The following is a 16944-nucleotide window of genomic DNA, read 5'->3' as shown; positions in this document are numbered from 1 at the left end:
AACATTTCAGAGGACATTTTGTAGCTGCAGCATCTCCATGGCAACAGACGCTTTGTATGGGAATTTTTTTTGCAGTTTTTCCTGAAACAGTCAGCTGAATCATTAACAAAAGAATAGCAAACTATTCTCAACCTTTCCACGTTTTAATGTGCTTTTTCTGTCCGTGCTCCCAACGGTACTCGACTAGTTACGTGCCCCCAAAAAGGAAGCCTCGGATAGTAATCTTTGCACCTTGCATCTTCGGCACAAGAACTAATGAGTAACAGCAATAAATCAGACGGCTGAGAATTATTACCAATATTCACAGTGAGCTCTAAGAATGGTAAGGTAATGTACTTTCAGGGCTATGAAAGCATTAGTTGTGCCAAAGTTGTCTCAAGGAGCAGGACAGAAACAAACAGCAGCTCTGCTGCTGCTGGTCTTCTCTCTGAAACTCCAGGGACCGCCAACAAAATCAAATCCTGCTGCGGCTAATCAGTGACGTTAATGCTTTACAGCACATTTAGAATAATCCTATGAGTTGGTTTGGATGTTTTGAAAAGCAACACTGAGAAACAGCGAATCAAATATTGTAATAAAGTTTTATTTACATAACAAATCATGAGAAAACTCCAAACTCATTGAGCTCTGAGGTGAAAGTGTCCTCAGAGGAACACAACATCTTTAAGGAATGTCGTCAAAACAGGTTGTGTGGATTAGTTATGGAGTCGTCACAGACATTGATGCATTTACAAACTTTCACTTGTATATACAGTAAAGCAAGTCTTTTTCAAAACCTATGAATAAACATAGTACCTCACTCTCACTTACACACTTAAAACCTATTTCGGGACTCTTTTTCAGTAAACATTCCACAGTTGTCCCACTTATAAAGCCTCCCACCAATACACATCATTCACAAAGCTGACAACCCCCTCCTCCAATGAGAACTGGACTGTAGTATTCCGTATACATATGCTCATAATTGTTTTTGAAGAAGACACGTCTCGGTCTTGCAAATTCAGACTAGAATCTATCAAATGTCAGCTAACTACAAACCAAAGGATAGACTTAAGAAAAAGAAAAACAGGAACCCCCCCCCCCCCCCCAAAAAAAAAACAAACAAAAAAAAACAAATCTAGAATATCTAATTAGAATACGCTGCACTTAAACTCAATTCAAACCAGAATACTTGCATAAGACCACATGCACATTTTACTACTGAAACATGAGCATGTATCCTCAAAACCACTGACAGTTCAGTCTAAATTCAAACGGCGTTTTACATTCAAATCACTGACATCAGGAATTCTAAGCACTATTAAAATCACTCTTCATGGCCTCAAAGATAATGTCCACTAGTACAGGTGCTTCATTTCACATCAACAGTTGGAACTTAAAAAAGCCCAGAACCATATACAGAGGTTGTGTGAGGAATCTTTTTGGATTTAAACTTAGATAAAACTTCTAATACATTACCTACCTGTAAAAGAAGCGACACTAAAAAACTTAAAAACCCAGACAAGCAACGAGTGAAGGGCTATACACAGAACCAGCACAGTATAAATGGGGACTTTTGTTTTCCTTAGAATATATAAAAACAACCGAGTATACCATCACCCCTTAAAGTGCGATGAAAGACAGTCAGTGGTCTGGAGCGAGTCAAAGTGCAGAATATTCATGTGATGTTACTGCGAAATCCCCCCACCACAACATTTACTAGGCAAGAAAAAGTGGATGCACTTTTATCTAGAAATATAACTACATTTTACATAGTTAGACAATGTACGTTACAGAGGAGTCAACAAACCTGTCAACATTTTCACTAATTTTATTAAAACTGGTGTTGCCAATGATTTGACTCTGGAGATTATTTCCTTAAAAAAAAAAAAAAAAAAAAAAAGGGATCACGACCACAACAAGTGTGGGGAAAAAAACTGACAGTAATTTTTACAATGTCAATGTTCAGTATTGGAGCATTGTGTAAATGATACATGTTCAGTCTGCTTTAGGTGACTGCTCCTCATCTGTGGGCTCGGCCTCGGAGACCGGAGGGTTGCCGTCGTCTTCTGGACTCTCCGAGTTCCGTACCAGTTCCTCACAGAGATCTGAAACCTGTTCTGTCTGGTTGGACATGCATGCCTCGGACGCCATTTCTTCTTTCGAGGAATCTTCGGTAAGGCTAATTTCAGTGGAAACCTCTTCCTGATAGTCGGCGGGTGACATGGGCTCTGAATCCAGTGGCGCGACACTGGCAACAGTTTCACTTTCCGGTGCGGGACTCTCTGCGTCGTTCTCGTCCGTTTCCTTTGGCGTTGTAGCGGGTCCCGACGGTGACGGCAACACTTGGGCTTTAGCTGGCGGGCTCACGTGGAGAAGCCTGTTACGGTGCAGTGAAACATCATAGAAACGTATTTCTGATTAGCATAGTTGCAGCAACACGTTTTCATGAAACATTGTCCTAGTCTTTCAGCATTTCTCAACAGCTTCTGTAGATTTTAGGAGACGTTCAACATAAGATGATTTTCTCAAGAAACATTCTTGTGTCATCTTAAAGGGGCACTCATTTGTAGACTTAGGAGGTTTTCTGGTCACTCGCGGAGCATAATGTGTAGCCTGAGAGGTGATGGAGTGTCATGACCCCCACCCAAAGCTTAAGATGGGGTTGTTACAAAAAGAAAGAGCACCTGGTCAGTCTTCTTATCATAGCGCTGTAACAAGCAAGAACTTCTATGTAGGAGCTGTGGAGCTCAGCTTCACTGCAAAGCTCAGCCAGCAATATTTCTGTAGAACCAGGGAGTCCTTCGACATGACAATAATAAATTAAATTTTTTTTTTTATAACTGGTGATCAAATGATGATGATATGAGTTGAGCTTTTAATCAAACTCGACTCATATAAAATACAAACACAGACAAAACACTGCTCACTTTCAATGAGCAAGAAAAGGAATAAGCTGAAGCCAGTGGCTTATTTCTGCCTTTCCCATACAGTCAATGGGATAACCTAGAAGGTGTACAACCTAAAAGCAAAAACCCAAAACAACAAAACAAAAATTGCAATTATCAAATCAGACATGTCAACATGCAGTTTGGAAGTATGATACGAAAAAACAGCGGGTTAACATTCTTCATTCATTCTGTCATTGAATTTCTTCCAAGTTATTTTTAAAACCTCTTGCATTGTTTTGTTGAACATGGTTCTTTGTGGTACCGAAGGTAACGTTTTTATTAATTTTATTTTATTTTCCTTTTCACTCCAGAAGCGGCTCTGCCGACTTCAGTTTTCTGCAATTCCCTGCATTCACCAAGACATCACACTATTGTGACAGAATTCAAGTTCATCCAATTTCTCATTAGAGAACTGCTGTTAGCAATAAAGAATTAGAACATCAGTTTACAAGATCACTGTGGCAGGGAGGGGATTAAGCCCCTGATGGGAATCAAGTGTGCTGCTTCACCTCTCTGCCCATAAAGGAGGAGCCGCCCGGACACACGGGGTGACAGGCGGGAGACACAAGAGGCTGCGAAAGAGCCTGAAAGAGGCTGGGGATCTGTGTGTGTTTTCAGTTTTGGTTTAATTCAACAAAAGAATAATGGTTTTGACAACATCTGACTTGGTGCCTCTGTGGGTGACGCCGACGGTGGCATGCATCACTGCCACAATCAACTTGAATAGTTCAGACTGTACGTCTGCATATGAAGCTTTCAATTCATCACATGCGTTTTTCTATTATTAAAATTTCATCCTTGACTTGTGGTCGATGCCAGAGGGTTTGATAAATGTTGTTAATGCCTGATTGAGTCTGGTTTGCTGTGGTCATTGCATTAGCAGTGGATCTCCACAAACTCAATGCATTATGGGAATCTTCTAGCTTTCCTCTGAAACAGCTGATTGAGCTCCGTTTTGCAAAAATGTAAAAAAAAAAAAGTAAGTTAAATGTCATTTTGTTGTGTTGCTGTCCTCGTAAGGCAACTTTTAAGTTCTATAGTAATGACATAAAGGACAAACGCTTAGAGATCAGATAGTGTTGAGGACAATGATAGATGGACGAGTGTCTTTATTCACTGGAAACAGAACATCCTGGAGACAGGAACGTAAAGTCTGTGAGGACTGATGTTTCAGCACTGAACAATTCTACTGGTGGATAAAGAAAGAAATACGTTTCACATTGTGGAGTATGCAGCTGTGAGTATCGCCGTCCTAACAGGGGAAGTGGTAGATTCCAGTGCTTGTGGCACTTATAACCAGATTTCCATCCTAAAATCCAGCTGCTTTTATTTTCACTTTTTAAAATGTGCATGAATGCATGGAAGTGCGGCATCAACTCAGAGTACCCCTTTAAGAATCAAACTCCGGCCTTTAGCACGATTGGACAGAATTAAAGTAGACAACAGGATGTGATGTGGGTAGTTAGTTTCTACTCACACTCGATCTTTGGCTTTGACATCTGCTGGGTTAAAAACAAGACAAAGCCTTTTCAAGAAACGTGTGACACTAAAAACAAGCCGTGACTCTTGTGGCTGGAGGAGAAAATCCTACCTCTCTCCTGGATGACCTTGCACGAGTGATTTGGTCGATCGTTTAGGTGTTTGGTCATCAAGTCGCCACCTGATGCGTCCACGAGGAAGTCACAGTTGAGACAGACCAGAGTTAATCTGTAAGAGAGAGAAACATTTTTTCTGTTACATTCAGGCTCAAATCTAAACCCCCTGATTTGTAAAAGAGCTTCTGAGCTCACTTTAATGCTGACGAGTGTTTCTTGTGGTCCATTTTGAGGAATCTGTTTTTGGTGATGGTGCTGTGGAATCTAAAAAATAAGAGAAAAGAAAGGTGCAGAACACATTTATTCTAAGATTTGTCCGACAGAGAGAACATAAATGGCACTGATAAATAAATAAATTGTTGTTACTCACCTTATCATATGATTGCTGATGGACACTTTGCAACTTGTTCGATATTTGCAAGCGCCACAATTTGAAACCATCGGGTAATGAGCAAAGAAGTCGTCGACGTGTGCGTTGCATTCAATGCAGGTATAATGTTCTCCGTCGATGCTGCAAGCATACAGTCAGGTCAGTGAAGGAGCTTCTCCTCATGCAGTCAAATCTTCTAACAAAGTAATTTAATACTTTGATTCCCTCTCATTACCAATGTGGCATTTTACCAAGATACTAGTTCCTGCATCTGCCACAATAAGACAAGTGAGTTACTACATTGACTGTAGCAGAGGTCCTCGGTGCCTGGTTCCATTGCATGAGACTAAAAGCAGTGCCTTGTCTTTGATTACTGCGGCTATAAAAGCAAATATAACTCATTAATTGTTTAAAGAAGTCCTCCTACACACTGGATTATTTTTAGTCTGCCTAATGAAGAGTGTCCAGAAAATTAATTGAAAGCCAATTAGCTACTTTGCGTGCTGGTCGGCTTTAACAACCGCCATTAATTTGCTCCCACCCTGACATGAACGCTCGGGAGGTGGTGGGGGGGGGGCGGTGGGCTGGGGAACCCTGAATGAATCGAGGAGCTCAAAGGTGGACTTGAATAGATTTCTGTAGCAAATTGCTACCCCCCCCCCGCCTCCCCCCCTTCAGTGAATCTTCCACGTAACCTCAGCTAGTGTGTTTCAGTTGGGACTGTATTTTACGTATGTTTGTGACGGCTGTTGTAGAAATGCTCAGCTTATAACCTGAGGTTCTGGAGGGCCAGATTGTGCGTGGTTACTCGGCGGTCTTGCTTCCTGGCCGCAGTCGTCTTGGTTTTGCCCGCTCCGGCAACGTTTGTTTTGAACTTTGTAGCAGTGAACGGAGGTTTGGGCTGATGATTGAAACTCGTCGTTTCTGGGCTGGCGACGAAACCTGTTGAGGCTGCCACTGCTGGTGCCTTTCCCGTGAGGGAAGCTCGAATGGTCACCTGCAACAGTCAAACAACATGCGTAATAATTGTGTCTGCGTTCATCCGAAGGGGATGGAAAAATAAACAAAAGATTAACAACAAAATGATCTTTGAATGACTATTTCAGACCTTTGTACCCGGAGGAAGACCCTCCAGGGCTTTAGGTTTCCTGAACGTCTTGTGGACTTGAGTCCGATGCTCCATTTTCTCCTTGTAGGAGAGGAAATTCAGTCGGCATTTGCCACAGCGATGGATCCCTTTTTTCTGAAACACAGAAAAAGTACAGAAAGAGAAACGCAAAAGAATGTGATGAATAAGCGGCGTGGCTGGAGGCTAATTGCTGAGATGTTTCATCAGGATTCCCTGGAACAGTAGAACAAGCATGATTTCTTCCAACGCTAACAATAGAGATGCAATTAACTTCATTTGGTTCCAACTCCATCATATTGATTGCTCCTTTAGAGCAGGTGAGGAGAAGCAGGTTTTTATTGTCAGCCGTTTATGAATTACAGTGAGCTGTTCATTAGACAGCCAAATCAATCCAAAACCCAAAGCCAGAAGTACAAAACAAAAGGGAGCTCCAACTTGTGAACCGAGTTTCCAAATTCAGTAAAATGTAAAGAACAAAAAATAATTAAATAGACTGTGCTGTGCAAAGTTTTAGGCTGGCATGAGAGGGGAAAAGGTATTTCTGATGGTATTATGTGATGGATAAGTAGCATCACCAGCCTCCAATATTTGTACAGTACTGTATAGAGAAGATGGTACTCTTAACAGCATCATACCTGATGTTTCATGTAGTGCTGCATGTAAATATGACTAGTCCGGAGAACTTTGAGACAGAAGGGACACAGCAGGTCTTTGGTGTTTTCATGGACAGTCCGAAAGTGCGTCTCCACGTCTGAGAAGAAAGACGACCTGTAATTGCACACCTGTAGGGGGTCAACCAAAAAAAAAGAAGAAATTCAGTGTCGGTGACTTTATCAAACAGCGAGTCAGTGAGCGCTGCAGGACCTGGCAGACGTAAGGCATTTCCCCGGGTTTGTGGTTCCCCTTCATATGTTCCAGGAGAACCTGCTCGGACTCAAACGCCAGCTCACAGATCTTACAATTGGCTGAGGTTAAAAAAAAAAGAAAGAGAGATAAAGCGATCAAAGTTACAAATTTCCAAAGAGTGAGCTACATTAGATGGTCAAGTCGGGTCTCATGGAGTTATACTTGAGGACTCGATGGGACTGTGAGCGCTCTCGATGTGGCACTGCAGCTGGAAGGGAGTCATGTACTGTCGGTAGCAGTGCTGGCAGGTGGTGTGGCTTTCCCAGCTCTCACTGTTCTGCTTTTCCAGCTCAAGGTGGTGTTTCATATGGTTCATGAACCTGGAAAGGAGGCAGAGAGAGAACTTCTAATCACAAGACTCCCAATGCAGATTACACATGTTCTCACTAAAGGTTAGTACGTACAAACGTCACAACAGAGAGAAAGTCATTTTCTCAGAGCCGGGAGAGAGAACAAATTCCTCTGTTCTTGCAGTGTGTATTGATCTTAAACACACATGTTAGGATCAGCAGGTTACCAGACAAGAGTGAAAATGGCTAGAAAGCCACAAATACGTCACCCATGTCAAATGCGTTCATATTTGATATATTTGGTTGAATTGCAGAGTACTGAGAAAATTCTAATTTCACATCTGTAATTGCTGCATGTGTTGAGAGACTTCACATTATGCACACTGCACATTTATAAGAACAAGCCAAAGTTAAATAATAAAAATAAACACAAATGAAAACATAAAATATATTACATAAAATAGCACAATGACCTCAGAATGACCCTCCTGCGGGGCTCAACCCATTAAAACATTTAGCATTTGTTGAAGAGCATCAAACAGATGTGATGTGAACATTAGTACATCGCATTTCGACTCTTGAATCAACTACTTTATTTACCAAATAACCTCAGATGAATGCAATGTATTGTTTTCATGCACCCATCCTACTTTTTCTTTTAGTTTGGGGACTTCAGTATTCTCCCTCTTTTAGTTTTGGTTGCAATCTATCAGCAGAAATGAGAGTAAAAAGTAACTAGTGTGGACATGCAGGCAGACACGTTCTGAAGGACTGCAGTATCGGTGACTTTATAATAACGAAGTAATAATGGTGACTCCTACTCTGGCAAACAAATGTCCCAAGTAGACTAAAATGACGTATCAGTGAAAAGATTATAGCAATATAAAGAAGGGCGACATATCAAATGTTAGAAATGAAAATTTCTTCAAATTAGATTAAGAAAATTGTCGCATTTTGAAACAACACATTGCCAACAAAGTGGGACAGGGATATTTTCACCAAGTTCCCTCTCTGATAGACTCCTACTGCGACATCATAACGACACGCAGTGTTTATTAATATTCAAATATGAAAGAATAATTAGATTTTACTAAATTCTTTAAGCATGTTTACCATTTACACCTTGAATCTGTCAGTTAAAACAATTGTGTGCATTGATGTCAAATGACTGAATTCAGTCTTTTAAATAAATCTAAATACTTCTTAGGGTTTCTGTGTGCGCAGTATTCTGAGGAATACTTTTCAATGTATTAAATAGCTGCATTAAAACAAAGTAGAGGAGCTATAATTGAATATTTATGGTCTGTGTACATGCAGCGGTTATAGTCCAGGTCCCAAAGGCTTTCATGATAAATGAAGTACTCTCAACGCATCTCACTTCTTAAGCATGCATAATGGCCGTTATAATATCAGCAATTACACCAAAAAAATTTGGGGTTTGCTTAATGATGCAGTGCCCCGCCGCAGTAAGGAGCAGCTCCACAGCGACCTGCCCCGACGAGACGCGGCCCATTTTTCAGTGGCGTACATTGTGCTACCTCAGCTCCCCTAATAGAAATTTTTCTGCGGATGAACTATGACCTCGACCATGAGAGCACGCTCGCTGTACAAATGTGTTTCCCCATTAAAAGCAGCTTACAGAAGCTTTTTTTTTTTTTTTTTGCGATGCTCCAAAGTAAACTTATTTAATCAAAGGAGCCGATTGTACGCCACCTAAACTAGCCGTCATTTTTCATCTTTAGGCCCCTGAGGGAAATCGTCTGATATCGTCATCCATCTGAGAGGAAAGCTGCAGTTCGGGCAGAGAAAAATATATATCCCCCCTCATCTCTATTGGCAGAGGACAGATTTGGTTTTATCTTGAATTGCAGCAAGAAATAAACACAATCACTTGCGCGTGAATGTCCGCGCAGCCCGAACGCTTCAACCCCATTGTGCTGTATGTTAGTGGACACGTCACTAATAATGCGAACAAATGAACACACCTGATATTGTTCTTGAGAATTTTTAAGCAGCTTTGGCACTTGAACGTATTGTTGGTCTTCTGTGCGTCTTTCTTGAGCACGTCTCCCTCGAAGGTTCCGTAGTAGAACTCCGAGACCAGCATGATGCGCTTGTTTGCGTTGAGAGCTGAACCACTTCCGAGGTTTGCACGGCAGTTCTAGAATAAAGGACAACTTCAACACTTCATTTTTCAGCCTAATGTGAGAATTAGGGAAAACTGACTTTCATGACATAGTTGATACAGCTCCTCAGCCACAGAGCGATTAATGTCATGGCCATTAGGACAGATCCACTGTCCCACTTCAACATTTCAAGTAGCAGAGGATCTCTCTTTATGCCATCATACTTCCCACTGCTCAATTTCACATCAAAGGACTTTTAACTCACCAGTATGTGATATTTGTGTGCCTCATCTGTTTGAAATTCCTCTTGACAATTAGGGCACGTGTTCTTCACTATGCCATTTTCCACTCTCATCACTACCTTTGGAGGAGCTACAAGAAAGCAGACAATTAAAAATGAAACAATATTAGGACACATCCGCCCCAAAATGACAGGGTTGGTCGACTGTAAATCACACTAGTTGGTTAATATATATGTATATATATATATATATATAAATGTGTAGGAAAACAAAAACCTACGCAGGTCACGTTTAACTCTCTTCACAGCACTGTCCAACTCCTGTGGCGTCAACCCTCGCTTGAGTACGCTTTGATCTGCATCAGGAGAAATCAAACGGCCACATTTGAGCTACTTTACCCGCCGATTGAAGCAGTGGCGTGATGTACAATCACGGCGTTAATAGTATTACCTCTGTTGATGCTGTTGACGTTTACGGGCAGAGAGAAGGTCTGTAGAGCCTGTGAGTTGGGCCGGCTGAGTTGCAGCTGACTGGACTGGGCAGAATACACAACGGGACTCTGAACGTTGGACAAAGTCACGACGTTGTTGCTTATTTGTTGCACCTGCGGCCTGTGGACGGCGCCAGGTATCACCGTGCCTGGAGTGACATGCCGAAAGAGCTGCTGCTGACCCGCTGAAAGAAAGAGGGTGCACAGCTGTTACTAAAAGAGGACAAAAATGTCACTGTTCTGAAGGATTTCAGACCGAGATTTACCTGGTACGATTGCAAACGACGTCCCAGGCGGATACTGATTCCCAAGGGAATTGATGAAATCCCTGTTGTTCGCCAATTGCGGAGAAGTGACAATAAAACCCTGGGGAAACAACACAAACGTACTTTGTACAGGTAGTGTTGTAATTGTGTATTATTCTCAAAAAATAAAGAGTTTATAGGAAAACCTACCTGATTATTGACAATAACAGGCTGCGGAATCATCGTGTTCAATGTGGGCGGAGCTGCGGTGACGGCGTTTCCTGCTATGCTGAGGGGCAGCACTACGGGTGACTGGCCAACAGCCGGCGGAATAACAGGTCGCTTTATTTCTTGTTTGCCCACAATGTTCCTCTGAGGACGGGGAGGAGGGTTGGACTTGCCATCCTTTTGGTTATTGGCTGTAAAATATTGAAGAAGAAGAAAAAAAAAAAATTCTTTTGGTGCAAAGCAGCAGAACCACGTCAATTGGTTCACGTGAAGTATGTACATAAAATTTGTTCTGTTTAACTTGTGTGCAGTCAACAGTAGAAATACACATGATTAGTTGCTTAACTTATTAAACATCCACCAGTTAGTTTGCCTCAAACCTGACATAAACATGTTTTTCCCCCCATATACCAAAAAACCAGTTGTCAGAGAGCAGTCCACCGCCTGCAGCTGTGTTCCAGTAAACTGGAGTTTTAAAACAGTGTGGTGGGAAGTTAAGAGAGGTATCTTTAAAAAGAAAAAAAGACAATCTACAAAACTGTACTTACATACGTATGGGTGTTAAAGAGCCTCAGCGTGCTCGCATTCAGTTTTTGCTGTGTTTTTTTTTTGTTTGTCTGTTATTTGACTCGAGCGTTAAATAAATACAAGAACGAGAGCTGCCGCTCCTTGCAGTGCACTCAAGCTGCACCGACGTCGTTTAACCAGTGATCATCACAACGACGACCTCTCAAGGTTACACTGCTTACACTTAACTCGAATCTGCAAACGCAAAGCGGTTTACCAAATGTTTTTCTTTTTTTGACGAGTCAACTAGTCTATATAATTGATTTGTGCCATTGCTGCATTACAAGATAGATCATCTTCCTATCACAGCCCAGAAGAGGCAAAGCAAATAACCAGTAAGGACCTTTAATGTTTTGTTTTTTTTGAGAGTCTCATGGCCACTGCAGGTTTTTCAACATGCTTTGAAAACTGATGGCGACTGGAGGGGAATTAACCTGAACGTAATCTGTCTGCTAATGCTGCCAAATCCCACATACTGGTCCTACTAATAAATATAAATGCAAACACAGAAAACTTTTGACATACACAACACTCCCACGAAGATGGGCTCATCATCATCATCTTCTATCAAATGAACTTCAGAGGCTTGCTTCTGCCACGGCTCCAGCTCCTCCTCCACACACTCCATGAAAAGTTCAGACATTGTGGATCTGCAAAACAAACAAAAAAAAAAGAAAGAAAAGAAAACGTGTTAGGCCAACATTCAAACTTGATTTTGAAGATTTTAAAACAATTACTGCAAGCAAATAATAAATATATGCTACCATCTATTTCTAACGGACGGTATCCTCCCCTAAATGTTCAGTTTTCCAGTCAAAAGGTTTTTAGTTTGACCACCATCTCACCCTATCAACATGTCGAAGTGTCCTTGAGCAAGACGCCGACTCCTGAATTGCTACTAGAGATCAAGCACCGTGCACGGTAGCCGCCACCGTTGGGAGTGTGTGTGATAATGGATATACAGTGGAGGAAATAATTATTTGATCCCTCACTAATTTTGTTAGTTTGCTCACTGACATAGAAGTGAACGGTCTATAATTTTAAATGTAGGTTCCTTTTAACAATGAGAGATAGAATATCAAAAAGGACATTCAGAAAATTGATTTGCATTTTATCGAGTGAAAAAAATATTCAATCCCCGGGCAAAACATGGCTTAGTACTTGGTGGCAAAACCCTTGTTGGCAAGCACAGAGGCCAGAGGTTTCTTGTAGTTGATTACCAGGTTTGTGCACATATCAAGAGGAATCTTGGTCCACTCTTCTCTGCAAGTCATCTCCAAATCCTTAAGGTTTCGAGACTGTCGCTTTGCAACTCGAAGCTTCAGCTCCCTCCACAGATTTTCTATGGGATTAAGGTCCGGAGACTGGCTCGGCCACTCCATTGCTTGAGCCACTCCTATGTTGCCTTGGCCGTGTGTTTTGGGTCATTGTCGTGCTGGAAGACCAATATTCAGCGCCCTGGCAGGGGGAAGAAGGTTGTCACTCAGGATTTCACGGTACATGGCCCCGTCCATCTTTCCAACAATGCGGTGAAGTCGTCCTGTCCCCTTAGCAGAGAAACACCCCCAAAGCATGATGTTTCCACCTCCATGCTTGACGGTGGGGACGGTGTTCTTGGGGTCATAGTCAGTATTTTGTTCCTCCAAACACGGCGAGTCCAGTTGATGCCAAAGAGCTCGATTTTGGTTTCATCTGACCACAGCACTTTCTCCCAAGACTTCTCTGAATCTTTCAGGTGATCAATGGCAAACTTCAGACGGGCCTGTACATGTGCCTACTTGAGCAGGGGGACCGTGCGGGCACTGCAGGATTTTAATCCGTTGTGTTGTGTATTTCTTCCATTTTCGAATGATTGCACCAACAGTTGTCTCCTTCTCACCCAGCTTCTTGCCTATAGTCTTGTAGCCCGATCCAGCCTTGTTGCAGGTCTACAATCTTGTACCTGATGTCCTTAGAGAGCTCTTTGGTCTTGCGCATGGTCAAGAGGTTGGAGTCTGATTGATTGCATGGACAGGTGTCTTTTGTACAGGTGACTGGTTGACACAGGCGCCTTTGCTGCAGGTAACAACTTTTTTCCGGTGTGTCTAAGGACTAGGAGTATTTAACCAGTCTGTGGGAGCCAGAATTGTTAATGGTTGCCAGGGGATCAAATACTGATTTCACTTAATAAAATGCAAATCAATTTATATCTTTTATATAATGTGGTTTTCTGAATTTTCTTTTTGATATTCTATCTCTCATTGTTAAAAGGAACCTACCTTTAAAATTATAGACCGTTCACTTCTACGTCAGTGAGCAAACTAACAAAATTAGTGAGGGATCAAATAATTTTTTCCTCCACTGTATGTTAAACACATTTCTCAGTTTTTAAACTGTTTCACGATATAAGTGAAGTCCATTTAATATAATGCTTTTGTGATTAAATATTTAGGATACATATTCAGTGCCATTTAAACTGTGAAAACATTTTATTCAGCAGTTTCAGGTTTAATTCGTCTACATATATATTACTGGTAAAGAAATTTAAAAAACATTTTCATTGCAGGACGGAGCGCTCACATTAGCTTCATTGACTCAAGATGATTATAGATCCCTAAATCTAAATGAATTCCCAGCTTCCTTCACACATGTTTTTTTGCTGAACGCCCAGCATGTCAGGTTAAGTTTTTACACCAAGTGTGGGGGACGTGGGTTCAAATTCTGGTTGCAGGAGGAAGGAATAGCATCCGATGTGATAAAGAGCCACCGTTACATCAACGGACTCGGGTGTGAAATTGGAGCATACATTTTCTGCATCTGCATCGACAAAAACCTGCTGACTGCCAAATCTACATGTAACATACTAGACCGTCAGCAATCCGATCCCTTCGCATCCATCCTCAAATCATCTGAACATGGCAGAGATACATGATGCCCAATAAGTGATGAAGTGCTTTGCAAAGTGAATCACTGACCATGTAAAAACTCTTTAGAGCCAAGCCTTCCTCTTTGGTTCAGTGTTGCAGAGCAATTCAACGAAGCAGAGCAGCTTCAGAATGTGTGCTGCATTTCTTTGTTAAGCACGTTTTGCTCTTCAGTCTTTTGTGACATATTTCATGGTACACTGTGCCACCCCAGCTGCAATCTACACTGAGTCACCAAAAAGGCTACAATGGCTGGTTGAGGCCTGAAGATGAAAACCCCGTCAAAAGCTTAATGGAGGAACAGTGATAATTCTTAGATTAAACAAAACATTACATGTACTGGCTGGGCTTACAGAAATGTTGGTGGACTTTCAAACATGCGGTCATTGATAACTAACATTTTCGGGCCACAAAAACTTCTACTTGACTCCCACAGTGACTTCGCCCTTGTACAGATATAAGAATTGAGCGTCACAATTTGTGAACAGAAGTAGTTTGATATTTGCAGCTAAAACATGCTACATGAATGTATTGCAAACAATTTTTGCACTGATGGGTTGTTTGAGCAAGGACAGCTTAACTGGGCCTTTTCTTTAACAAAATGCTAAAACTGTTACACTCCTCCAAAATAGATGGGCAAAAAACCTAAAACTGGGTCCTAAATTTTTTACTTTTCCCGTGAGAATTCTGGTAGAGTAACATTAAGAGCAGGAATGACAGAAGTTTATGAATAAGTGCCAAATATGGCAAGGAGGCAAACACCATTTTAATAAAGTATTAATAACATCAGCATGTTTAAAGAAGTTCTAATGATGTTGACGCCATGTCATTTATAGTGACACTGAAACAGTTATTTAAGAAAACTGCATCAAAATCTTCTCTAAAGCTCAAATGAGAACAGGCTTATTCCAACAAGATAGCAGGGTGAAGCGGTGGTTAGTGGGGTTTCCCACAGCAAAGAAGTGTTCAAGTTTCTGAATGGAGTTTGCATGTTTGAAGGTTCTACCTTCTTCCAACAATCCAAAACATGATCAGGGCACTAATTCACACACCACTTTTCCAACAAGCTGGTTCCAGTGCTAGTTCAGAGCCAGAGCCTCACTTAGCAGCAGTTCTTTGTTTTCCCACAGGCAAAGCTCCGGGCTCTCCAAACTGGTGCTGAGCGAGCATCGACTCTTTGCTGGGCCACAGTGTTGCACCAACATGTCATGCGCTAGGGGCGGAGTTATATAGCCCATTGGAAATGCAGAACCGCCATCTTTAACAGCCGAACGTGAGAGCAGCAACGGACTGAGACTGAGACCCAGTGCTTCGAGGTCCAAAACAATCTGGAGGGAGCCTCTTGGTCCAAGCGTGTGTTTGAAGAAATACAGCAGGAGGTGGCTGCTGCAGGATACCAGTGGAGCCTCCACTAGCTTCTCAACAAAATTAAGTAAATAAAAGACTAGTCAATTGTTAGGTAAATGGCTCTGAACATGGAGGTAAATTAAAAGTATGTCATTAAAAGTATGTCATTAAAACGAACTAAACATATTTTGAAAGATTTGTTGAAACGACCAGGTCTCGAACCAAAGTTTCCCACTTGGGAGGCAAGAATTGTACCAGTGAGCCACAATGGCTTCATATGTAACGATTCTCAGAAGGCTTTCAAGGTTATATATATATATATATATATATATATAATAGATGCAGTGACTTACTGGTATTTCACTTGGCTCCTTGCCAATGTAAAAGAAACTGGTTCTTATGAGATGGCAGCTTGGCCTTACTACACCGTGGCACCAGAGAGATGCAGGACGGCTGTGGCTCGATTGATATAGGGGTTGACTCTCAATCAGTAGATCGCAGGTTCAATGCCACGTATCCCCATGTCCATGTGCGGAAGTGTCCTTGAGCAAGACACTGCATCCTTATGGAGGGATTGAATGCCTTGCATGGCAGCTGCCTTCATTGGTGTGTGACTGTGATTAACATTGTACAGCACTTTGGGTGCCGCTCAAGTGGTGAAAAAGCACTATACAAGAGACATCTTTTTACCATGTTCACCGTCACAAAATCACATTCAAATAAAGGCCAACATGCATGTGTTTGTACTATAGAGACAACCGCCACGGGACAATCATGAAAACTCCACATTTAAAGACTGTCGCCCAGCCAATTATGTAAACACATTTTTAAATTTAGGACTGCAAAATTGACATTTTCAGTCCCAACTGTATCAAAATGATTGGAGTACCTGTGATTTCTAATGATGTGAAGACAAACTGCACATCAGCAGTGTCTTATTAACAGATGATCAATGCAGATCAGCGACAATGATCAATGTAATAGTAAAACGTAAATGCAACAACTTTAACTGAGCTCCAACTTGTCTCCTGCACAATGCAATCCCAGAAGTGAGTAAATGAAACAAGCGTGAAAGCTGCTTTCATCGCCTGAACAGCATCTGGGATCAATAAAGTCTCTCTGTTCGATCCTATGTAGCATTAGCTGCTGTTGTTAGCCTAGCCACTTTACTGGGAATGCAGTTAGCTTCTCCAGCTAAGGCCAACCTGTGTGGTTTTTGTCGTTTGTGCTCCCACATTACTGAAATCCTCAACACGGTTAAACCACAGCCTGGTAATGTGATCTCCATATGGTCAGATCACTGAGCAGCTTGAGTCGTGGATCACAGGACCTTGTTCACGTTAGCAGATCCCCGTTAGCATGCTCCGGGGCTGTGGAGGGGGGGGTGCTGCGGGACAAAGACTGCGCTCATAGTTTGACATTTCGGGTCCCCGGTTCAGCCTACCTGCTTCACATCCAGCCTCTGGATCACACAGTGAAGCCGTGTCCTGATAGCAGGTCCAGTCCAGATGCAGGCTGAGCAGGACGCGGTTCACACAGTGCGGGTGTACATCAAACACACAGCAGGGAGAGTGCG

At 42.0% G+C, this 16944-nt stretch overlaps 1 protein-coding gene across 1 annotated transcript in view; it reads right to left on the bottom strand.

Annotated features, from left to right (window-relative positions):
- Nucleotides 1–16944, bottom strand: part of znf280d (zinc finger protein 280D) — a 21505-nt gene extending 4561 nt beyond the window's left edge. Inside the window, exons 1-18 of the mRNA XM_080458061.1 lie at nucleotides 16813–16944; nucleotides 11644–11768; nucleotides 10534–10742; nucleotides 10345–10444; nucleotides 10039–10263; nucleotides 9869–9943; nucleotides 9612–9718; nucleotides 9206–9381; nucleotides 7093–7250; nucleotides 6889–6989; nucleotides 6660–6806; nucleotides 6004–6138; nucleotides 5669–5892; nucleotides 4896–5036; nucleotides 4721–4789; nucleotides 4522–4637; nucleotides 4408–4432; nucleotides 1987–2359 (exon numbers count right to left, since the gene is read on the bottom strand). Of these exons, the coding sequence (XP_080314187.1) occupies nucleotides 1987–2359; nucleotides 4408–4432; nucleotides 4522–4637; nucleotides 4721–4789; nucleotides 4896–5036; nucleotides 5669–5892; nucleotides 6004–6138; nucleotides 6660–6806; nucleotides 6889–6989; nucleotides 7093–7250; nucleotides 9206–9381; nucleotides 9612–9718; nucleotides 9869–9943; nucleotides 10039–10263; nucleotides 10345–10444; nucleotides 10534–10742; nucleotides 11644–11761 (2499 nt within the window). The 5' untranslated portion in view covers nucleotides 11762–11768; nucleotides 16813–16944. The remainder of the gene's footprint in view (nucleotides 1–1986; nucleotides 2360–4407; nucleotides 4433–4521; nucleotides 4638–4720; nucleotides 4790–4895; nucleotides 5037–5668; nucleotides 5893–6003; nucleotides 6139–6659; nucleotides 6807–6888; nucleotides 6990–7092; nucleotides 7251–9205; nucleotides 9382–9611; nucleotides 9719–9868; nucleotides 9944–10038; nucleotides 10264–10344; nucleotides 10445–10533; nucleotides 10743–11643; nucleotides 11769–16812) is intronic.

Source organism: Lipophrys pholis, assembly GCF_963383615.2.
Source record: "Lipophrys pholis genome assembly, chromosome: 2".
Taxonomy (NCBI): Eukaryota; Metazoa; Chordata; class Actinopteri; order Blenniiformes; family Blenniidae; genus Lipophrys; species Lipophrys pholis.
Note: the sequence above shows the minus strand (reverse complement) of the source record. Positions and strands in the feature narration are given on the sequence as shown.